Source organism: Drosophila ananassae, chromosome 2R (assembly GCF_017639315.1).
Source record: "Drosophila ananassae strain 14024-0371.13 chromosome 2R, ASM1763931v2, whole genome shotgun sequence".
NCBI classification, from domain to species: Eukaryota; Metazoa; Arthropoda; class Insecta; order Diptera; family Drosophilidae; genus Drosophila; species Drosophila ananassae.
In genome coordinates this window covers 21,610,377-21,634,588 of record NC_057928.1, presented here as the reverse complement: position 1 = coordinate 21,634,588, position 24,212 = coordinate 21,610,377, and the positions used below count along the sequence as shown (strand labels likewise).

Sequence of the window (24,212 nt, the reverse complement as noted above, 5' to 3'; positions counted from 1 at the left end):
GGTTAGATTGGCTAGGCCCTGTTTCATTTCAGACTAAAAAAAACTTCCCAAAGGCTTAAATAATTTTTTTTTTGTTAGTATTTGGTACTCAATCCATTATTGTGGCATTATTTGAATTCCTCCAAAAAAATAAGCTTTATAGCATGTAAGCTTGTTATGTTGTCTCTTGATCTATGATATAAATCGACTTTCTTGGCGAATGACCAATGCACCAAAGAATATAAACTGGAAGATATAGACGGTTTCTATTCCATTCTCAACGCAACCCAATCAAGTAAGTTCCAAAATTTCCAAGTAGTGCGAACAAAATGTAGGCAAATAAACCCAAAAAACGCTTTTTAGAATCGAAATACACTTCTCTCTGAAATAATTAAGACAGGCCTCAAAAACATAAGTATTTTAAGCCAAATACCAAACCAAATCAAATTAAAACTTAACATATTTGTAATAGATTTTCAACGAGAGACCAAGCAGTTGAATAGAGTTTATAGTATTCATAGAATAGTGCCATGATATGTAAGCTTTTTTAGATTTTGCACCAGATTCAAAACTAAATAGAGCACGAGCACTACTCGTAGTCGAATTCTACTGTTGCTGTAAAAAGATATATTAGTGATTAAATATCAATAACGATGGAATCCAAACAGCGATGGTAAATACACGTAAAATATTCAAAGTATCTGATCGAATGCGAACCAGCTAGGGCAGATTTTTGAAAAGTTACTACAGTAACATATATATGTAGAAGTACCATCCATAAATCTGCCAGGATATGGCCTCTCTTTACGAGCCGAGCGACTGCAGGACTCTAAACCAGTTGATTGATGCTGCCGCCTGAAGCCACTAGATTCGATTGTTCCTAGATCACCAACATGCATCGATATAACCCCAAGCCGCACTCTGCTAAAATATTGTCAAAACTCTTTGTTAATCTTAAATATAAACTGTAATGTCAAACACCAAATTATGTCTTTAAAAAGGGGATTAAAAGGTAAAAAATAACTACATTTGTTTTGAAAATTGTTAAGAAAAGTTTATCTTTTTTATTGAATGTTATTTGTATTTTGGTTTTTTGCTTACAAAATGATTGAAGTTCCTTGCTTTAAGTCCTGCCAGGTTTAAACATTGTATGTTGTAATTTATTTGAATAAGAGAATAGGTTTTAGACATATCTTTCATTATCGTTAGTATTCTGGGTGAAACATTTGAGATATATTCTTTGAAAAAGTTGATTTTCTTTTAAAGATTCAATAATTTGTTGATTTATTCTTCTTGGTTTATTCTCGTAAGATTTTGTAAGTACCTAACTAATTGCTTTGCGGCTTATTCATATTTCATTATATATAATATATTCAATTGTATAAATTGTATAAATTTCGTAATACCATTTGTCATAGTTTCCTTTCCATTCCTCCTCCTCACTTGCGCATTTCACTTTTGCAAATTTTTTTTCATTTTTTTTGCGGGACGTGTAAAAGTTTGGTTACAATATATATAATATTCTGTGATTAGTATTTACATGTAGGCGATTTCAGTGCAGTTCATAACTTGAATATATATAAACCTTTTCACAAACTTAACTTAGTGTTAGCGTAACTTATGAGTAGTGACAATAAAATTGTTGCGTGGAAACCCATTTGCGGAAATAATACGCAAAAAAATCGCAGGCCTTCAGATAGTTTTCCGTTCAATCAAGGATCGTTTAGTGTCCTGGGAATGGAATTGATTATTGCCGAATTCGCCGAAAATTTTTGAGCCATTCAGTCCTATTACAAGGCTTACAACCACGTCCTACCAGGTGGCGTGCCGGTCTGGTGTGGCACGCGATTCGGCGGGGCATGGTGTTCATCCGTGCTACATTTTATCTCTCTACCTCGAAAATCCATATGTCGTCATGAATTATTGAAGAGCATTGGGGCCCGGAGTACTTGGCAAAATAACTTTTGTTTTTATATTCTCTGTTTTTGTTTTTGTGTTTTTTGTATTTTTTGACACCTTGCCCTAATTGATTGTTGATGTGGTATTCCTGGCCTTGACTTCAACCGGGTAATTGCAATTTCCCTGGGGATAGATTCATTTGGTTATTTCTTTGGTCTAGGAACATCCGATGCGATTCGTTGCTGGCTTGGAAATCCATCCTCTTATCTGGTTCAACCTAAACTTAAAGCACAAGCTATAATTTATATCTAAACTTAACGCAAGAATTGCGATTAATAATATTTACAAACAAGTCGAGGACGTTGCGATATGATACAATATGTTACTTAAGGTATGAATTACGAATGTAAAGGTTACGATAAAGCCGTTTTTTGGGGTCAAACAAAGTCTACGGTGCAATATCAATTATCAATTATCATAGAGGTTTGTGCGCTTAGAGCCTAATTATTATTTTTTTTAGTTGTTACCACCAAATATACACTGCCGGCTGATCTGATCAAAAATGCGCTCCAGGTTATACCTGTACAACCCGCCAGAGGCACCGCCAGACGCCCTGGCCCTCCCCATCAAGTAAGCTCCTAGCTAAGCCTAACCTAGCCTAGCTAACTACAGTAAATACTCCTACGGGCGCACCAGCAGCTTGTCTATAAACTCCAGGTTTGTATCGCGGTATCGCGTTCTATTGAGCGCCTGCGCTGGTGCATTCTTCTTGGTCTGCGTATGCCACGTGAGGACCTGTTGGTTAAAATATTAAATATTAACAATTAATTCTTAAAATAATTTAATATCACTTACATCTCGACACTCATCGGCCAACAATTCAATTTCGGAATTGTCCAGCGGCGCCAGGCTCCGCAAAAATCCATCCTCCTCGTATCCTGGCTTGAAGGGCATCTCCGCTTTGGGTCGTTCCTTCAAGAACTTGACGCTAACCGCGAACCCTGCCATATCGACAGGGTATTTGCGTCCTCCGATCCAGCCATCATAGAAGCCAACTAGCTTCCCGTTCTGAATTATGGGGCTACTAACACCAGTTTTTGTTACCAAGCCCACTGGCCACATGGCCACCTTGTTGATATACCGCATCTAGATGAAGATAAATCATATTTGAGATCTTAACTTTAAACTTTCATAACTTTCAGAGTATGAAAGTATCTTTAATTTAGAGAGACCGACTAATGGCACTCTAATTGATACGAATGGCGGGCGCCTTATTGACCCTTAATCACCATTACTCATGTACTGGGTGTACCTGTTTAGTATGTCCTACCTACCTGTTCGAATATGCTAATGTCGTAGGTGTTGTCGTCGTCGGCGAAGTAGAGCACACCCTCGGTGGCATGCTGCCGGAGATACTGGAGGCCCCGATTCCGATTGGAGACGCCTCGCGGTTTCGCTCGTTTCGTCTGCTTGTACTTTTCCGGCATGGGTGCTGTTGAATGTTATTTTTTTTGTTGAAATAACTCGTAAATATCACTTGAATGTGTCCCGAACATGACACAAATGCCGGTGCCGGTGCTGGTGCCAGTGCCGGTGCAGATACTCACCCACCATGTACTCGTAGGGCACTCCAATCCGGTCAAGGGTGTGCGCCACCAGGGGGTTCGTTTTGTTGGCGTCCTCGATGACCAGCCAGAGGAGATTCGCCACGTGCTTCAGCGTATAGCCCAGCCGGGTGAGCTCTGCCGTCTGTTCGGGTCGTCGGTAGGTGGGCGTGATTATGTACAGGGGCGGCTGCGGGTCAGAGTTGAGTTCATTTCAGTTTAGTTTATCTAATACAGTGTGTACCACACAGGGCGTATACGTGTTTGTGTATGTGCATTGCACTTGTAGCTAATGGGGTGTTAGGGTGGTGATTCGGTGGTTCGGTGGCTCGGCTTTGGAGACCGAGTGGCTCGTTAGGTGCCCGTGTTTTGGGTGGTGGGTAGTGGATGGTGCGTAATGCGGCGTGAGCATGAGCTCCTTTTTATGAGCAATTATGCAAATTAATTTACAACCCAATGACTTGACTAGGCGAGCAAACCACATCCGCCCAGAGCCCCAAGTCAGTGTGTCTAGGCTCTGGCCCAGCAATATGGGTCGCGTTTCATTTGTCAAAGTCACTCAAAAAAATAAGTAATACATTATTTTAATGAACAATACAAATGCCGACCTGCTTGTACAAGAGAGTAGACATATTCTTTCAACTTTGTGGAGTTATTTGCTTTTTAGATATAAAATATCCTTTAATTTTTGTAAGTGCACCTAATCACATGCTGCACCCATTCTTCTATACTATAAATATGTTATGCCTTTGTACTAGTGGCCCATTGAACGACTGACGTTGAAAATAAATAAACTGGCGCACTCACTTTGCAAATTGTCCATTGTTGACACACAAAACGTCCAACCACCCCCCATGCCACGGGCTTGGATAAAGGAAAAATGCATTCAAATTTATTTAAAGAAAATATGATAAAATATGCTTGAATAAATATAAATAAAAAGTCATAGAAAGGATTGGTCTAGTGCATAAAATAGAAATGTTTTCTTGTCAAAATTTTAAGAATTTAAAATGAGTACATTTTTAGTTATTCAAACTGTAGATGTATATATTTTATAATATAAACATAAAATTATAAATAAATACCACAACCGGTGAGTGTTTTTTTTTTAAGCGTTTAAATAAAAATTAGTTTATGAATCATATATGTAGGTTTAAATAAAATGCAATGAAGAGTCTTAGAAAGAGTTGAAGATATAATTTAAGACAAAAACAACTGAGTTTTAAGATATCCTAAAAGTTTATTAAACAAAAACTAGATAACATTTATATTCATGAACCAAAGTAAATAATACACTTAAATTATGCAAGTACATCCTTGACTCCGTAACCTCCTTTGAAATAAACCAATTTTGGATTTAATTTGTAAGAACTTTCTTTTATAACTACTTTTTTAACTGACTATTGACTGACTTGTCTGCACCTCTGACATTGAGAGCCGTCGGGGCATTGGAATTGCACTTACTAAATAAAAGCAGCCAACAAATGCGCGTGAATCTTTTCAATTGGCTTGCATTTTGCATAAATCTGGAATCTAGATCAGCCACCCACACCCATACCTACACCCACCGCCAACACTGCCCCACCCTTCTTAGCATGCCACCCAAAAACCACCTCCACTGTGGTTGCTTTCAATGCTAGTAATTTTTGCTGCGGTTTTTTTGGCTTTGGATTCTCAATTTGTGAGTGTTTGAGTTTTTGCATTTGAGCAATTTTCAAATTAGGCTCATGCAAAATGTTAAATGAGAATCTTTTGTTCGAAATCCCCCACCAGTTGCAGGGGCACGTTGAGCCCTGTTGGTTAATATAATGCATGTGATTAACCCAGAAATCGTGATACAGATAGCCTGCAACCAATTTGCACATGCTGCTGGCCAACAAAAGTTGGTTAGATAAATAGCGCAATTTGTGCGGAGCTGTGCCTTCCTTTGTACTTCTCGTATTATTTGTGTAATATATTCCCATTTAGGACTTTAACGAGACCATAATTAACATGCCAGTTGCAAAAGTTGGTCTAGCAAATCTAGAACACATTTGTCATTTAGTTTTTTCTATTTTTTTCTTTTTTTGAAAATAATAACAAAATATTACTACCCATTCAGCGCTAATGTTTATGCGATCAGATTGCCATTTCAAGTGGCTTAATTATTACAAAAAAAAAAAGACCAATCTACACAAAACTATTACAATTATTTTGTATTAGAAGTTAAAAATATTTGAAACTTGTTTATTACATGCAACGCACTTGTAACATTTTACAGCAAAACTCAATTAGGAAAATTGAAAACCAGCTCAAGAAAAACGATAACAGGGAAATGAGTCAGTGCCAGACATACAAACACTTGTACTTTCCACAAAATGATAAAAAAGCACTCAAACAATAAAATGAACAACTCAAAAAAACACAAGGAAGAGTATCATGCAGGCCGAGAATGAAATAATTTGCAGATAACACTTTTTGACCTCCAAAAATGGTTAAAATTATATATCTATGCTATATCTTGGCCAATACCCATCCGATTCTCACGCGGAATATCTTAAACGATTTCTGGATCACTTCTCCACAATTCTGCGTTCAAACCTAAAAATAAAATTTTGGATCCCATTTTTTCAAATTTTTCTGATGGACCCCGTTTAAAAACTGGGGAGATCAAGGAATTCGAAGAATTGGACCTTGCGAATGCTATATCTTGGCCAATACCTATCCGATTCTCAAGCGGAATGCCTTAAACGATTTCTGGATCACTTCTCCACAATTCTGCGTTCAAACCTAAAAATAAAATTTTGGATCCCATTTTTTCAAATTTTTCTGATGGACCCCCTTTAAAAACTGGGGAGATCAAGGAATTCGAAGAATTGGACCTTGCGAATGCTATATCTTGGCCAATACCCATCCGATTCTCAAGCGGAATGCCTTAAACGATTTCTGGATCACTTCTCCACAATTCTGCGTTTAAACCTAAAAATAAAATTTTTGATCATATTTTTTCAAATTTTTCTGATGGACCCCCTTTAAAAACTGGGGAGATCAAGGAATTCGAAGAAGTGGACCTTGCGAATGCTATATCTTGGCCAATATCCATCCGATTCTCAAGCGGAATGCCTTAAACGATTTCTGGATCAATTCTCCATAATTCTGCGTTCAAACCTAAAAATAAAATTTTGGATCCCATTTTTTCAAATTTATCCGATGGACCCCCTTAAAAAACTGGGGAGATCGAGGAATTCGAAGAATTGGACCTTGCGAATGCTATATCTTGGCCAATATCCATCCGATTCTCAAGCGGAATGCCTTAAACGATTTCTGGATTAATTCTCCACAACTCTGCGTTCAAACCTAAAAATAAAATTGTGGATCCCATTTTTTCAAATTTTTCTGGTGGACCCCCTTTAAAAACTGGGGAGATCAAGGAATTCGAAGAAGTGAACCTTGCGAATGCTATATCTTGGCCAATATCCATCCGATTCTCAAGCGGAATGCCTTAAACGATTTCTGGATCAATTCTCCACAATTCTGCGTTCAAACCTAAAAATAACATTTTGGATCCCATTTTTTCAAATTTTTCTGGTGGACCCCCTTTAAAAACTGGGGAGATCAAGGAATTCGAAGAAGTGAACCTTGCGAATGCTATATCTTGGCCAATATCCATCCGATTCTCAAGCGGAATGCCTTTATCGATTTCTGGAGCAATTCTCCACAATTCTGCGTTCAAACCTAAAAATAACATTTTGGATCCCATTTTTTCAAATTTTTCTGATGGACCCCCTTTAAAAACTGGGGAGATCAAGGAATTCGAAGAATTGGACCTTGCGAATGCTATATCTTGGCCAATACCCATCCGATTCTCAAGCGGAATGCCTTTATCGATTTCTGGAGCAATTCTCCACAATTCTGCGTTCAAACCTAAAAATAACATTTTGGATCCCATTTTTTCAAATTTTTCTGGTGGACCCCCTTTAAAAACTGGGGAGATCAAGGAATTCGAAGAAGTGAACCTTGCGAATGCTATATCTTGGCCAATATCCATCCGATTCTCAAGCGGAATGCCTTAAACGACTTCTGGATCAATTCTCCATAATTCTGCGTTTAAACCTAAAAATAAAATTTTTGATCATATTTTTTCAAATTTTTCTGATGGACCCCCTTTAAAAACTGGGGAGATCAAGGAATTCGAAGAATTGGACCTTGCGAATGCTATATCTTGGCCAATATCCATCCGATTCTCAAGCGGAATGCCTTAAACGATTTCTGGATTAATTCTCCACAACTCTGCGTTCAAACCTAAAAATAAAATTGTGGATCCCATTTTTTCAAATTTTTCTGATGGACCCCCTTTAAAAACTGGGGAGATCAAGGAATTCGAAGAAGTGAACCTTGCGAATGCTATATCTTGGCCAATATCCATCCGATTCTCAAGCGGAATGCCTTAAACGATTTCTGGATCAATTCTCCACAATTCTGCGTTCAAACCTAAAAATAACATTTTGGATCCCATTTTTTCAAATTTTTCTGATGGACCCCCTTTAAAAACTGGGGAGATCAAGGAATTCGAAGAATTGGACCTTGCGAATGCTATATCTTGGCCAATACCCATCCGATTCTCAAGCGGAATGCCTTTATCGATTTCTGGAGCAATTCTCCACAATTCTGCGTTCAAACCTAAAAATAACATTTTGGATCCCATTTTTTCAAATTTTTCTGGTGGACCCCCTTTAAAAACTGGGGAGATCAAGGAATTCGAAGAAGTGAACCTTGCGAATGCTATATCTTGGCCAATATCCATCCGATTCTCAAGCGGAATGCCTTAAACGACTTCTGGATCAATTCTCCATAATTCTGCGTTTAAACCTAAAAATAAAATTTTTGATCATATTTTTTCAAATTTTTCTGATGGACCCCCTTTAAAAACTGGGGAGATCAAGGAATTCGAAGAATTGGACCTTGCGAATGCTATATCTTGGCCAATATCCATCCGATTCTCAAGCGGAATGCCTTAAACGATTTCTGGATTAATTCTCCACAACTCTGCGTTCAAACCTAAAAATAAAATTGTGGATCCCATTTTTTCAAATTTTTCTGATGGACCCCCTTTAAAAACTGGGGAGATCAAGGAATTCGAAGAAGTGAACCTTGCGAATGCTATATCTTGGCCAATATCCATCCGATTCTCAAGCGGAATGCCTTAAACGATTTCTGGATCAATTCTCCACAATTCTGCGTTCAAACCTAAAAATAACATTTTGGATCCCATTTTTTCAAATTTTTCTGATAGACCCCCTTTAAAAACTGGGGAAATCAAAGAATTCGAAGAAGTGGACCTTTCGAATTTTATATCTTGGCCAATACCTATCCGATTCTCAAGCGGAATGCCTTAAACGACTTCTGGATCAATTCTCCATAATTCTGCGTTTAAACCTAAAAATAAAATTTTTGATCATATTTTTTCAAATTTTTCTGATGGACCCCCTTTAAAAACTGGGGAGATCAAGGAATTCGAAGAATTGGACCTTGCGAATGCTATATCTTGGCCAATATCCATCCGATTCTCAAGCGGAATGCCTTAAACGATTTCTGGATTAATTCTCCACAACTCTGCGTTCAAACCTAAAAATAAAATTGTGGATCCCATTTTTTCAAATTTTTCTGATGGACCCCCTTTAAAAACTGGGGAGATCAAGGAATTCGAAGAAGTGGACCTTGCGAATGCTATATCTTGGCAAATATCTATCCGATTCTCAAGCGGAATGCCTTAAACGATTTCTGGATTAATTCTCCACAATTCTGCGTTCAAACCTAAAAATAAAATTTTGGATCCCATTTTTTCAAATTTTCCTGGTGGACCCCCATCGAAAGTTGAAAAAATTAGTCGAAGCCCATAAGCTAATAATAAAAAAAGTAGTGAATAATAAATGTTAAACCAAAAAAATATAATAATAACTAACTCATATACTAACTTATGTATTATTTTAATTTAAGATTCCATTTAAAACTCATTCTTGATTTGAAAGTAGTGCCATTTTTTTCTAAGTGTAAGCAGGTGGTTAATGTGAAAGTGCTTTCGATTAGGTTAACGGTATTGTCAATATATTTACGGGCTGAGAGACGGCAACGAATGTTGGTCGAGTCTTATGGGCGTGGTCCGAGTGGGCGGTAATGGACTTGGCAGCCGCGGATTGTTTGGCTTTCGGTTTGGCTGTGGTTGTGGCTAATTTTGTTGTCACAAGCCCACTGGCCGGGCTTGTCGATGTTGTTGTTGTTGCTGTTGTTGTTGTTGGTGTGGTGCTTGTCTTAATGATTACAGTCTTATGATGGCCACCACCCACCGATCCCGATCCCGATCCCGATCCCGATCTTAATCCCGATCTCAAATCCAATCGCGAGGATATCAAAGTCGGTCTGGTGGCTATTAATGAAACCGTTTCAATGGAATCGGAAGATATTCCCAATTTTTGGGATATTGTTGCTTTTGTGGTTGTTGAATCTGATGTAGTTGTTGTGATTGTTTTTGTTGATGTTGTGGTTGTTGTTGGTAAGGGATTTGAGTTGGTCTGAATGGAATTATTAGCCATTAACAGGGAAATGGGTGACCACAAATATGAAGCGATATATGACGATGATTTCTCTTGATGCTGCATTGGCAATGTTTTGGATTAAAAATGTATTGTAAATAGAACAAGAACACACATAGAAAACATTACAATATAGTCTAGTTAGTTAAGAGATAATAGGATTAACAGCTATAGAAGACATTCTAAAATTCTACATTAAAAACAACGCTTTTTTAACCTTCCTCAACACAAAAACTTTGTGCTTTTAATATTTATTTTTCAAGATTAGATTAGAAACACTAAATATTTTAAGCACGTTTAGCTTTTGTCATAAAAACTAAGAACTCACGTTTAGAACAGGTGAACAAATGTTTGACTTCATGCTATTATTCTTTTTTAGCAAGAAAATTAGTGTCTTTTTTCAGTAAAAGATAAAATATTATTATCTTTAAGAGACAAATATCAATCATTTTGGGTCAACCTTCAAGGCGTTAAGGTTTCTAGATATCATATAATGATCATCAATCTTGCCAGTTTCTATATCTATATATTGTAATTTGAATTAAAGCCAACTTTTTAAAACATAGAATAAGAATGAATGACAATTATAGGGGTACACCTGGTGCAACATGTTAGGTAATGTGATATGTATGAAAATTCTAAAAAAATGCATAAATATTAGAATACATATCATCAACTAATAGACTCTTCTGACCTTCCTAACACACATTCAAAGTGAAGTATATTTACTTAATTATTAGATAAAACAATAGTTAGAAATTATAAAACACATCAATATAGATAAAATAATTAACAAATATATTATATAAATAAGTTCCATAACTAACCTTGACAACTTCGCTGCCGGCAAAGGGTTCCTGGGATATGTGGTACTGGTACAGCACCATGTAGATGCAGGTGGTTGCTATGAATATTGTCAGGTACATTTTGATGGATTTTCCCAGAGACATCTTGCTGCCGTTTCCGTTTCCGTTACCGATCCCAATTCCGTTTCCGCTGCCCCCCAGGTTGCTATATGTGAGCTTCATCTTCAAGAATAATTCTTCTGCACTAGTTTGCACTAGTGTTTGTTTATGTTGCAGTGTTGCGATGTTGCTGTTGCAGTTGCAGGTGCAGGTGCAATTTCTGTGATTTCTTTCGTGTTGGTCGCGTTACTCGACTTTGATGTTTTGATTTCATTCGTTTCGATTTAAGATTTCTTTTGCTGTGGCTATTTCCGTGAACTTGGCTCGCCTCTCTTTGCTTGGCGAGTGACTTATTTTCATTTATATTCGTTTCATTTCATTTCACCCGATTTCTGATTTATATCCAAGTTGGTTTGGTTGGGAAGGGGGCGGGACGGAGACGAGGGCGAGGGCGTAGCAGGACGTGGGGGGACGGAACGGTCAGAGATTAGGGCCTGTGCGGTTTTCTACGCAACGAGTTCTGAAATTTTGTATATATTTATGTTATTTATATGGGTTTTTTTTTATCATATCTTGTGTAAAAAATATATACAACGAGCCATACATTAATAAAATTTGATATCAGAGTGTTGGGTTTTTTTTTGTATTTCAACTTACATTCGTAGACACAGAGCTGTTCGTAGCATTTGGAGACTGAAATTGGAAAGAACAAAAGAACAATTAAATAAATGAATTACTTAATAAATAGCCATACCTAGACTATTATTTTTGAAAATAATCACACTTTGTTCTAACAATTTCAGTCACCTTCTTCACTCCATTGCTGTCTGAGACTAACTAATTGGGAACTTTCCCAAACGGCGGCATTTATTGCCTTCACTATCTTCTTGCAGCAAATTATTTCCTCTTCCCAGTGCAATGTGCTGCCAAATCTTAAGTTGACAAGTATAACATCGAAATTAAGTGATGAAAAATGAAATGACACTACCCCCAGCAAGAAACTATATTCCGGGAGTAGATGCATGTGTCTAAAATAGGTCTAGACTCTACAGTAGACTGTTTTCTTTCTTTTTCTTGAACTTTTAATGGTTTGTACAAACAATGAGTTATGTTTGCGGCGTTTAGAGATAAAATAGGGCGGAAGTTTATTAAAACATGAAAGATAACTATTTTTTGGGTTTATAGAACCTGTTCTGCTATTTTTAAATAATCTTAAAATAAATACCATTAATGCTTTTTATTAGGGCCTACATTATAGCCAAATGATAAAAAAAACATCGTTTTCAGGCAAATAGCTTTCTCTTTGATTAGATATCAAAGGGAATATATTGATTTTTAAGGTTCTATGATTGCAAATTAAGTCATTTTGAATAATTGACAAATAAACTGAAGTGTTTAGGGATTTTTGTTCAAGAAGTAACTGCTAAGACTAATCACTTGTGCTTAATGCAACAACCTCTTAACCGCCTAGACTGCACTTTGCCCTTTCCCATTGTAATTTGTGAAAAGTTGTTAACAACCGCCTGGGGAACTACTAAGAACCAGGAAGCGTGAGGGAAAGGGTTGTGGGTGCCTGCCTATCAGCTGCTAACGGAAGTACTTCCCCCATCCATTACCATATACATATACATATACATATATATATATATATAGAATGGGGATATATAAGTAGACCTACATATATAGTGTGTGGCAGTTGCGATTCTTACAGACTTTTCCAATTATGAGGGCGCGGCTGTTGGGCTCTCGCGTGTTTAAGCATTTTAAAAACCATTTTCGCCCTGTATGTTGGCCGTTGTTTTGATACGAAAGTTCAATGGCCAATTTAAAATGTGCTGCACTTTGCATGATTTCAACAAAGTTGGGCGCCGTTTTGCTCTTCTGTTTGGTTCTTGTTTTGTTTTCAGTTCAGTTCGGGTTATGTTTTGTTTTTGCCTCCAAACCGCATGCAATTAAAGTGCAGCCGCAGCCGCAGTTACGGAAGCCATTTAACCAACTCGTTTTCATACTGTTTAACTGATAATCATTATGATATCGCTGCCAGGCCCTCCTTAAATTTTATTGTTACGGAAAAAAACGTTTAACGCATAAACTAATTGATTTAATCATTTCTCATTGGGAATAAAATCATCTAAAAAGTCTTAAAAAAGGGGAGAATGCTAAGTAGCGCTCGATAAGATAAATTTTTCAACCAAATGTCTAGCAAGATACTATTTAATTTTTTTTTTTAGCTAATGAAAGATTTGAAGGGAGGGTGGTTCTCAATGAACTCTTATCATAGACCTCTAGGCTTACAACTGCAAGTCATCAAAACAATCTAATAATAAACAAGAGTATAGTATATGTGGGATATATTTATAATTATTTCTATCTTGGAACATATTCAGAATTTGGATGGCCGACAAACAACATCCTCGATAGTATAGTGGTTAGTATCCCCGCCTGTCACGCGGGAGACCGGGGTTCAATTCCCCGTCGGGGAGATGTTTAATTTTTTTTCCCCTATTTAATTTTTTATATAAATTTTTTCTATTTTCTCATCACCCAAAACATTTTCTTTGCCATACCAATTTAAATTCTAGCATTTAATTAAGTTGTCTTATCTTGTTATATTTAAATGTAATCTTGTGGCTGACATTTTCCAAGGCATTTTAATAAATTTTGAGAGTCCAGTACAAAGGCTTGGTCCGAAAACTGGTCAAAGAACAAAATGCAATTATCAACAAATACTGCAAATCTCTTTATGCCCGATGGCACAAATTGCAGACATTGCTCGGCTTTTTGGTTTTAATGAATAACAAGACCAGAAGGGATGAAAGGGGAATGTGGCGGAAATAGGATCACGGGCCATGGTGGCCAGTCGGCCGAAAATGGGAAATGATTTTGGCCAAACGTCAAAGCAAGAGCACAAATGAAAAATCTCGACGAGAACAATTTAATGTCAGAACTTAACCCATTTACATGACAATTCCAGGACACCGTGGAGGCCAGGCCAACAAATAAAGCCGCCAGGAAAAAGGAAACAACAGAAAATATATGCATTCCAGCCAGACGGGAGACACATCAAGTGGGAATGGGCAAAGGGCACTGAGAGAAAAAATGCAATAAAATAAAATTCATTAAGAAAAAGAAAGGGATTTTTAGAGCCTCTTTAAAGGTTAATTTTTCAATATTTTAAGGTTTTTATTTAAAGCACTTTTTATCCTATATTAGTTCCTGTACTGATTTTTTTCCGTGTAGCGTTTGTTGGGTGGTTGAGTGTAAAACAAAATACCACACAAGTGGGTGCCGAGTGCTGGCGGACACAAACCCAGAAAAAGTGGGCCCGGGTGTCGAAGTTGGAAGAGGCCGGGTCGCCACCAGAGTGAAATGGAACATTCTGCCATTGCCAGGGCCAGGCCCAGGCCCGTCATCATCCATGGAGAGTGGCGACGAGAAGCTGCACCGAACTGGAGAGCTCTCCAGCACCCGGATGCCATTTTGAGAGTGGTGCCCCAGCCATGTCCTTGAATGGACGTGTCCGCCCACCACTCGCGAGCACTGTGGGTGGCAGAGATGCTGGCAACTCAAATGTCAGTGAGAACATCAAAAAACATTTATTATTACGCAATGCCAGAATTAAAGGCGTTGGCATTTGTCACGTCTTCATCGAGGCGACAAAGGATGTGGATAAATATGTTTTTCTTTTATGTTTATTTAAATTAAGAGTGCGGGGACGAAATATGAATAAAGGAATTTGAATTTCAAAGAAAAGAATTTAGAGTAATGTCATATTTAAAATATTATATCGTTTAGCTAGAACTACTACTGACTAATATTATCATACTACTCTATAATTATCACTTAAGCAATCTCCAATTAAAATCTTTTAGTGTAGAATGACACGAAAGCCAACAGTTAAACCCATTAAGTGCAGTTCTGACCTAAAACCCAGTTTTTTTCTGGCCAAATATTTCGAGTTTAAACTTAAAAAAAAGTAGCGCATTCGACAATTAAATCCAAAACACGCTAAAAACAACAAACAGCAACGCATTTTTGTGGCTTAAACCACTAACTCAATTTGTGGCAAGGACTCGCTTTTAGGAGTTTGTTCTAAAATGGAACCAACTCACTTTTATATCAATTGCTATCTCATGCTCCCATTTTGTTTCAGTTTATTTCGGCCATTATGTCGACCCTCGGATGGTGAATGAAATGTCCCACTGTGGCAAGCTGACTGACGCCGCCATCTTTGTGTCTTTGTGTGTTGGCATTTGACGTTTGAAAGTGTGAGTTTTGTGGCAAAAACAATTGCATAATGTTGGGGTCACGTGCCAGAGGAAGCAGTGCTGCCAAATAGGTTATTGTTCTTGTATTCCAAATATTTGGTTAACAGCTTTTGTATTTTTTTAATTTTAAATTCAAAGAGACTCTTAAAAAAAATAAAACTAGCATTTTGATTTGTGTTTGAGAAGCTTAAACTCCGACTTGACACATTGGCATTACCCAGACGGCCCCAGGCGTTTATCTCCATGAAAGTGGAAATTCCAGGACATTCCGGCCCACCCAGCACTGGCCACCCGTAAAATCATATTTCAAATTTAATGGATTAACGAACATTTTCCGAGACGGATGGCGGATGAGAGATGGAGGGAGGGAGGAGTGCCTGAATGCCTTTATGGCCATGTGAGTTATAGTGCATAGCGCCATATACTCGCACCATATATATATCCCGATTGGTGGCAGCTCTCGAACGCAATCAATGGGAACGTGCCACAAATACTAGAGAGCCGCGCTTGGGCAATTCTTAACATTTCGGAGTCGACTCCAGTTCGTGCTTGATGAAGTGGCAAACTAAGTGCTTCTAGATAATTCATCAATATTGATATTTAAAGGCCATGTTTTAAAGTTGAAGTTGTAAATTGTTTAACTAAAAAGTGGGAATGTCACTTACCAAATAAAATAGGTAATAAAATAAACATATATACTCTATGTATGATTTAAAACAGGGATGCCCAGTCCCATTGCTCTCGTTCCTCCTTTGTTGTTGGATTGCTCTGTCATATGGGTAGAGCAAAATCATATACGTGTGCTGCTCCCAGTATAGGCAAGGCAAATTACAATAACAATTTTTCGTAGTTTAATAACACTTAAACAGTTTCAACACTTTTCTGGCATTTTGTTGTTGGATTGCCGAAAACTTTTCACTGCAAAAAATCACTTCTTGTTGTGGTTTTGGACAGAATGGTTGACTGTGGAACGATGCATTTTTTCTTTGTCGAAAATTTTCTTTGCGAGCAGCAATGTATTATATGTAATATAATAATAAGCGGAAACAAAAAAATTAATTTGGAAAGGCATTTTATTAAATGCTATGCTAAAGTATCTGCGTCACAAGCCGATATGGAAGCGCAGTAAAAAAAATTCGAAAAATAATTGAGCATATTGAAAATAATTATAATCCTAAAATTAATTCTCAATTATCCGAAAAAATTTTTTTTTTTTTTTTCTGTTGAAAATGTTACAAAAATTTTTTTCAGTGATACGATAGAAAAAAAAAAAAAAACTATCGCTCATATGTATTTGTGCTTTTGTGCATAGGTATTGGAATTTGCTCTGTCATAAGCAGTGCTTGGGCACCCCTGATTTAAAACATCTTTTTAGAGATTTATTCTTCCTTATATTTTAAAACAAATTCCATAAATCGATTAAACATGCTACAGAACCATAAAATTGCAATTTTTCGGTCATTAAAGTACATCGGAAACAATAAATATTTGAGAAATAAATAATAAGAATTGACCATTTCAGTATCTTTGTATTCTGGACAAGAGAGTAATGTTTTAAGCAACCCAATATCTGATTAATAGCATTTCCCAAATATAAAAGTCAATGGAAAACGCATTTGTCAACCCATATCTAGCTCATATCACTAACTTCAAATGCAATTTGCTTGAATATAGTGCGAATAAAGGAACTATTTTGTTCCAAAGAAAGGAAACTTTATAGCAAGGTCCATAAAATTTATGACAACAAATTAGTGTTCTGTGACTAATTTTCCGAATAGGCCCGAAATGGGCTAAAAAGGGCTGGGCCCTTGGAATGGGAGCAAGTTGGAATTGGTTAGACTATTAGGCTAATGCCCTTAACTACAGTGGACAGAAAAGAAGCCTATTAATTGAACAAAAATTACACAAAAATTAGTTATATTTTAATAAAAGCTCTTCCTCCACCAACTAGATATTGCAATAATATTTGCCAAACTATCAACAAACTGCGCCAGATGTTCTATATTGCAAAATAAACAAAACTTTAGATATTCTCGCCTCTAAAAGTTCAAAGGCATTCCACAGTGGCGACCGGGATGTGGCATGATTGGAATTTCCAAATTCTACGCCCCACGAATTCCCCCAGAAAACAGGAATCATCAATCGTTAGCGTCATCAATCGAATTTTTGGCCAGGAAATGGGGATAGGGTAGGGAAACTGTTGCGTGGCATCGGTCACGCCCATGTCATTCCCAAAGGGGGTACTGGGGACGCAGCGCAACAGTTGATAGATTAAAGTTAAAGTTCGAGCCAAAAACTATATATATTCTTTTGTCTGATCTGGTAGGAGGGGGGGGGCGAGAATGAATCGTTAGACAAACTATTCGAAAGTTATAATCAATGGCGCCGTGGCAAGTTTTTGGCAAACTTCGCATGTTCAATCACAGCCGTTTGGGCCTTATCGACTGCCGAAAGCGACTCATTAGGGCCTAAACTAATTTGGCTTTTTTTCACCACCAGGTCGACCCAGAAGCCAATTAATAATAAGTTTTGTCAGTTTGCATTTATGATAGTGGAGCACGTGAGGCAGTTCTCTCAAGTGGTATTTATTTACCATATAGTTTTTAATTTTTTTTCTAGTTTAAGTCATTAATCATTATTAGCAGAGGGTTTCTTAGCAATCAGGAAATTTTATATTTTCGAATCTACATGGTGTTCAAGGTCTATGTTTTATGGTTTTTTTTTCTTTGGATTTTTCTCTAAGGCAGTAACTGACCTTACTTAATAAACGAATTCTTTTAAATTTTAATGAACAACTTTGATAAATAACTTTGTTATATATTACTCAGCTTATGGTTTAAAGGCATAAGTATACATATACTTTTTTCTGAGCTATCGCTTAAAAACCGATAATAAGAATCCGAACTATGTACTGTTGTGGATTCTTTGTTTCATAATTTTATCAAACTTGCAGCCATTTATTTTTTCATTTTGGATTTCTTTGCCATAAGAAGGAAAGACGGAAGTCTCGGCCTTTAAACTCGTGTAACAAGCATTGCAAAAAAATAATTACACAATGTTTGAGTCACCAGAGAATGTTGCAAATTAAAGTTTTTTGAATTTCAGCACGGTGGTATCTGTTTTCATTAGAAAAGTGGGTGTGGGTGCTACATTATTAGTAATAGAATGTGCCAATAAATAATGAAAATAGATAAAAAGTAATCCAAAACCGATCGATCGGTAGCTGTCATAATTTATTTTTCAAAAATAAGGTTCAATAGAAACCCCAATCTCTCTCCCCAAAAAAAATCAAACTCCGTCATGTTTGTGTTCCATTACCTCTTCAAAATGTAGTTACCCCTTTATCTCCTTCTTTTTAGTAATTTTTGTTCCTGAAAAAAATGAAAAGGACCATCAAAGACAGGATATATATGTCCTGCAATCTGGTCTACAGTGTCCAGTGCATAATCAAATTGAGTTTACAAAAGATTTCATCCATCCTTGCTGAAATTGCCAAAGGGGAGAACGAATAAGAACAATGTTTTCATTTGGTTTTTGGTCAAAATCGAGATTGCGCCAGACGAAGACGAAGTTCATGGCTCCTGGCCAAAATGGATGAGGAAAGTGCAGTGCAGCAGGAAAGTGAAAAACTGTCCAAATTGCCAATTAAATTACAAGGCAAGACCAGAAGAGTGGCAAAAACAATGTGAAAAATGGCAATGCGGCCAAAATAAAAGTCCAATAGTGATGGGGGGGGGGGGGCCAAAAAGGAGTTCAAGTGCTGGCCGGGGAGAGCCTGTTAAAATTGCATTTTTCCCAGGGAGGTGAAAGTCGGGGAGGGGACAGGACAGACAACAGCTGAGCTGCGAAAATCGCAAGCAAAACAGAGAAAAATGCGCTTGTCAGGACGAGGTGGTGCCGAGAGGGGAAAAAGCCAGGCAAACACATGAGTTGGCCGAAAAGAAAAAGTAGCCGCAAAGGCGCCGGCACTTGGCGCCGAATATCCTCGATGATGACACAAAAAAATACAAAAAAAAATAAAAATAAAGCACAGCCAAAGTTGTAGAAAGTTTCTTTTGCAGTTTTGGTTTCTTATGGACAATTTTGTGCTGGTCGGCCGCACAAAACTTGCCATTCTTGGCCACAAATTCAATTTACGTTTATTTGCGAAAATATTGCCGCTTGCCGCTATCCTGCCGGCTTGCTTGCCTCCTGGTGCCTTCCACAACATACTGCCCAGATGCTCCTTTTTTCCGCTCTGGTTTCTATTTCGTCGTATCGTATACACATACACAGTTGGCATTTTTAATTTGCACTGCCGTTCGAAATTGCTTTTGAAATGGCATTTTAAAAATTTAATTGCCCGCCCCATCTTCTCCTATCGCCTGCCCTATCGTCCTGGCAAGGATGCCCCGCAGCACCGTCACAGTGTCCATTAAGGCAACCTCTTCACTAAATTGCAAGTCAGTGGAAGCACTTAAAAAAAACAATTGTTTAACAATAAATATAAATATATCCAAGTATCATAATTCGGATACTTTCGTTAGAAGTAACATGGAAAGAAAAGATTTAAAAAAACCATAGCATACATTTAGGCTTATATCCTTGAAGCAATGACTAGTTTCAGTGCATCCAGTATTTGGGTGGTTGGGCGTTCTCGTTTTCCTTTCTGTGTCATGTTTGTCAAATTGACTGAAGTGAAGTCCTTCTACCTCCCCCCACCCAGCTCTCCCCGCCAGCCATCACTTGTGCCCTTCTTGTTAATGTCCTGTCCGCTTCTTGTCGCTCCTGTTCTGTTCTGTTCTGTTTACGCAGTTGTTGGCTTCCTTGTGGCCTCGGGCAAGATTCTCTGGAGCTGAAGCAAAGGACTTGAAAGGGAATGGGCCAGGACGAGGACGAATTGGAAAGTGCAAGCCATGCCTATGACATTTCCGAGAGCTACTCAATAATGATGGCGGTAAATGTTTAGGAAATACCACTTAAAACCAATTCAATTTCAGTCTTCCGACAGTAGATTGACTTTTGGATCAAGAAATAACGATAGTCATTTCACTATTTCTCTATTATATATTTTCCTTAGAATTTAAAAGCCAGAACACTGACTCTCTCTCTCCCATTTTGGCAGGACATGTCCGAAGAGCTTTCGCAACTTTTTGCCGCTGCCTGTCAGCTTGCCATTTTTTGACAGACCGGCCGGAGAGAAGGATTTGCTTTTCTGAAGTGCGTTTCGGTGCGAAAAGGAATCACTGCTAATGGCTTCCGATTCGACGATGACGCACTTCGTCCAAGTTTTGTGGCGCTCTGAGCCAACCACTCAACATCCCGGCACAAAATTAATATTCCAATTGCAATTATGACACAAATTGATTGATGCGAAAATCTATCCAATTACGCTGATGGCATGTTTTTAATGTGTTTATAGGAATTGGCTGGCCGGTTGCTACGAAAAAGTTAATCAATCGATTGATGAATGATAGATGTGGTCGGAAAATATTATAAAATATGCAAAGGTGTCGCTCTTAACAAATTTTTTAAATGAATCAGGTGCAAAATCGTATTGATTATTATTAATTTTTGTATTTTCACAAAAGGTGAGAGATAAAATAAACCATATTTTTGCAGATATTTTGCTAGAAAAAATAGTTAAAATAATATCCTGCCTTTAATGAGTTGCGAGCACAGGTTTTAACACAAAAGCTCCCTAGGCAGGACTTACAGGATAAACCTTTTTAAGTACGCGAAACAAAATGACGGGGAAGGAATCCGCCGTGCAATCCTAATTGTCATAATCACGGGGCGGAGACTCCAAAGGACGCAGGGCGCAGAGCGCAGTGCGACGGGCGGGGCACTTGAACGTCCTTTGCGGCTTCAAAAATTAAAACGTGACACAAATTACTCGGTCGGGCTGCGTCCCCGCCGGGGGATCCTTCTCAGCCCCAAATGCCATTAACCGGGACAGTGGCGGCGACTCTGGCAAGGCAAGCCGGAGGAGCGGTGGGTAGGACTGGAGCTGGTGCTGGTACTGGTGCTGGGGCCTTGTTTTGACAGCCGCAGTGCGCCTGTCCCGAGGGGCGAGCCTATGTCCCGAGGATACCCCCTAGCCCCATGTCCTCCTCCCCGGTCGCAGTTAGTGTCCGTGTCAGTGATGATAGATGTAATTCCTCATGTGTGTACACAAAAACAATTGCAAACACAATTTAGGGATTAGGGATAATAATCTAGAGGCTTAAAGAGGGCTCATAAATAAACAAAAAATATATAACATTAAAAAGTCAACATTTAAGAATATTAAATGAAGAGGTTTGAGAAGTCCTTGCTTGAAAATGTATTTTCCAAGAGTTTCTGTCCCCAAAACTCTTTAAGATTCTCTAAAACTCTTGACATTTTTCTCAAATTTAAACTTATAACTTTTCTTGCTGTGTAAGTCTTGTTAAATTCCTCATGTCTCCGTCGTCGCCTCCTGGTTGCCGCACCTCGGGGAGCCTTTGTTAATCATTTTCCCTCAACTCGCAGATTTTGCACGCACGCATATCCTGGTAGGAGGTAGGAGGCAGGGAAGTGGCGTGAAAGAGGGCTCCACGGGCCCCATCATTTGCATATGTGTACCAGGAGAGCTCTACGAAGTAGGTAAGTGGGTACACACACACGTATTTATCCACCTGCCTGGGGGCCAGCTCAGCTGCTTTCTTTTATGATGATTGCTAGGATGTAAATTTGATTTAGGGTCCTGGGCTCATAAAGAGCCAACGACACTTTAAGCGACAGAATCCAGCTTCGGCTAGAGGCCTATTTAGTATTCCCATAAAGAGTCTCCCAAACATATGGAGGATTTAAATTAAAATAAGTCAGTGGGTCGGGTCAGAGTATTTAGTTAAAAATAGCCAAAAACTAAATACTTTTTCAACACATGTTTTCTATTTCCCCTCCATTTGGTTTTAAAAAATGAAAAGAAGCATATGCTTGCTTAGTACATACATTTATTATTTAGTATGCATACTAAAAGCTTAAGTGCTCTGATTTATGAATATTAATATTTAATATCAGATCACTTACAATATGCAAAGGCCCATAAGGGCCCAAAATAATTAATCAGACAATCAGTTATAGAATAATTTATTGTTTTGTTCTTTAAGATATAATATTTTAATATATAATATTATAACTCTAAGTTTAAAAAGTCTTGTAGTGTCTGGAGCAATTGCAATAAAATTAACTCGTTCTCGAACTTGGTGAAAATGAACTTGCCGCCACCATATGGTTTCCCTTCTGTGTGGGTGGAGGTTTCACACATTCTTAGCTCTATTCCCTTAATAGCGACACCCCCTCGCAGCTCCTCCGACTTATCCCCACCTGGTTGCCACTTTTCGTTTCGTTTACTTTTTCACAAGCCATTAGCAGCTGCTCACGATGAGGGTTAAGGGGAATCGCTATAGCTCCTATAGCGGCTAATAGAAAACAGCAAACAATCGCACACATATGCCAATAATACACTACAAATAAATACTAGACGACCTAAAAAAAAACTTAAAAGGGTGATAAGATGTGTTTAGTAATTGTTTTAGTTTAGTAAATAATAAAAAAGATCCTTGACGAAACAGATATTAAACTAAAATTTTTTCTTGGACTAAATTTTTCGGAAAAACCATTCCAAGTCTTTAAAAGTCTATTCTGGCTATATCTCTAGTTCTATTTCTTTATCTAATATTCACTTTATTTAATATTTTAAGACACCTTTTTCAACAAAGTCTCTAAAAAAATATGTCCCATATGTTAATAAATTCAAAAAAAAGTTTTTTAAAAACTACATATTTTTAAAATCCATTTTGTACCATTTTTTAAATAAAATTTGCATAAATAATTTTTGGCACTCACCTGGAGCATGGCACTCCATTTAGCCATTTGGCTGGAACCCGGAAGTCTCGAAGCCTCGATAATCAAACATCCAACTCAAGGGGGAGGACACACTTTTCACTTTCGGTTAGTGCCGGTAAAATGAGTTTTTCTTTTTCTAATTTTCACTGGCAAAGCCTGGCAAAGTTTTATTTTAAATTTCTTTTTATTTTTTGTTTGTTTAGAAGAGATAGAAAAGAAATATATATTTTTTAAAATTTAAATAAAATAATAAAAGTTTCATTCCCCGAAAAAGTGTGTTTATGTTTTTGTTTTTAGAGCGGTTGCCAGCGTAACTTCTGGAAAAAAATAAACTTGGCCAGCAGGAGCAGCCGAAAACAGTGGCAACAGCAACAAAAACAACAACATCAACATAAGGAACAGCAGGTGTGAGATGTTCTGCCGCCCTTAGCCGCATACACTCACACACACACACACTTATAGACCCAAACACATGGAAACACGGACATATCCTGGAGTCGGCAAGTGTAAATAGAGTAATAAAAAAAAAAATGTAGGGAAATGAAACAGGAAAAGCAGCCACACGCGGTGGGCATTGCGGAAAGCGGAAGAAAAATCGAAGGAGACCAGGTCCTGCGGGTGAGAGCAGGAGAGAGAAATGGAGAAGAGAGAAATAGAAAGGCAGCGAGCCTGTGCGAGAGCCAATAACAAACTTTCGCCTTTTTGTTTATCTCAAACACACACGCACACACCAACACACACACACACTCCACACACATGCACGAGCACAGACATCCTTTTCCAGGATGCGGCTTTTTGAAGTTGGCCTTTAGATTTGCATTTCTCTTTGGCTCGTTTATTTGCCCAAACCATACGCGATATAAATGTACATATATATCGTAGAATATAGCATATGTACTTGTACTATCTCTGGAATAGGGAGTTTCGGATTTTTTCGCTATTTTTAACACGCACTTTGCGAAACTAACAGTAAAATCGGCGGAGGTCCCGTAGCGACCCGCGACACGTCCACTAACTGGAAAACTGACTACGGAACTGAGCTGAGCTGAGCAAGAAACCGCTGCGCCCAGTCGTCGGCTGGCCCGCATACACCGCTCTTTATTTTTTCTTTTAAATAAATTGGAAATTAATTAAATA

General features: G+C 37.9%; 1 protein-coding gene and 1 non-coding gene across 7 annotated transcripts; one reads left to right on the top strand and one right to left on the bottom strand.

Annotated features, from left to right (window-relative positions):
- Positions 1-1,007: 1,007 nt before the first annotated feature.
- Positions 1,008-24,120, bottom strand: LOC6507194 (galactosylgalactosylxylosylprotein 3-beta-glucuronosyltransferase P). Of its 6 annotated transcripts, none has more exons than XM_001956472.4 (9): positions 24,044-24,120; positions 23,076-23,255; positions 11,614-11,649; positions 10,879-11,476; positions 9,575-10,111; positions 3,486-3,672; positions 3,213-3,370; positions 2,734-3,024; positions 1,008-2,673 (listed from the first exon to the last, which is right to left on the bottom strand). In XM_001956472.4, exons 4-9 carry the CDS (start codon positions 11,077-11,079, stop codon positions 2,560-2,562), a joined length of 1,488 nt encoding a protein of 495 aa, XP_001956508.1. In that variant the 5' UTR covers positions 11,080-11,476; positions 11,614-11,649; positions 23,076-23,255; positions 24,044-24,120; the 3' UTR covers positions 1,008-2,559. The 6 variants fall into 6 exon arrangements, with proteins under 6 accessions (XP_001956508.1, XP_014765094.1, XP_044571007.1 ...); XM_014909608.3 differs by having other exon boundaries at positions 23,974-24,116; XM_044715072.1 differs by lacking the exon at positions 9,575-10,111 and adding an exon at positions 4,290-4,346 and having other exon boundaries at positions 23,974-24,116.
- Trnad-guc lies at positions 13,368-13,439 on the top strand. Its single transcript has one exon. It is a non-coding gene; the product is annotated as a tRNA-Asp (tRNA).
- Positions 24,121-24,212: the final 92 nt, after the last annotated feature.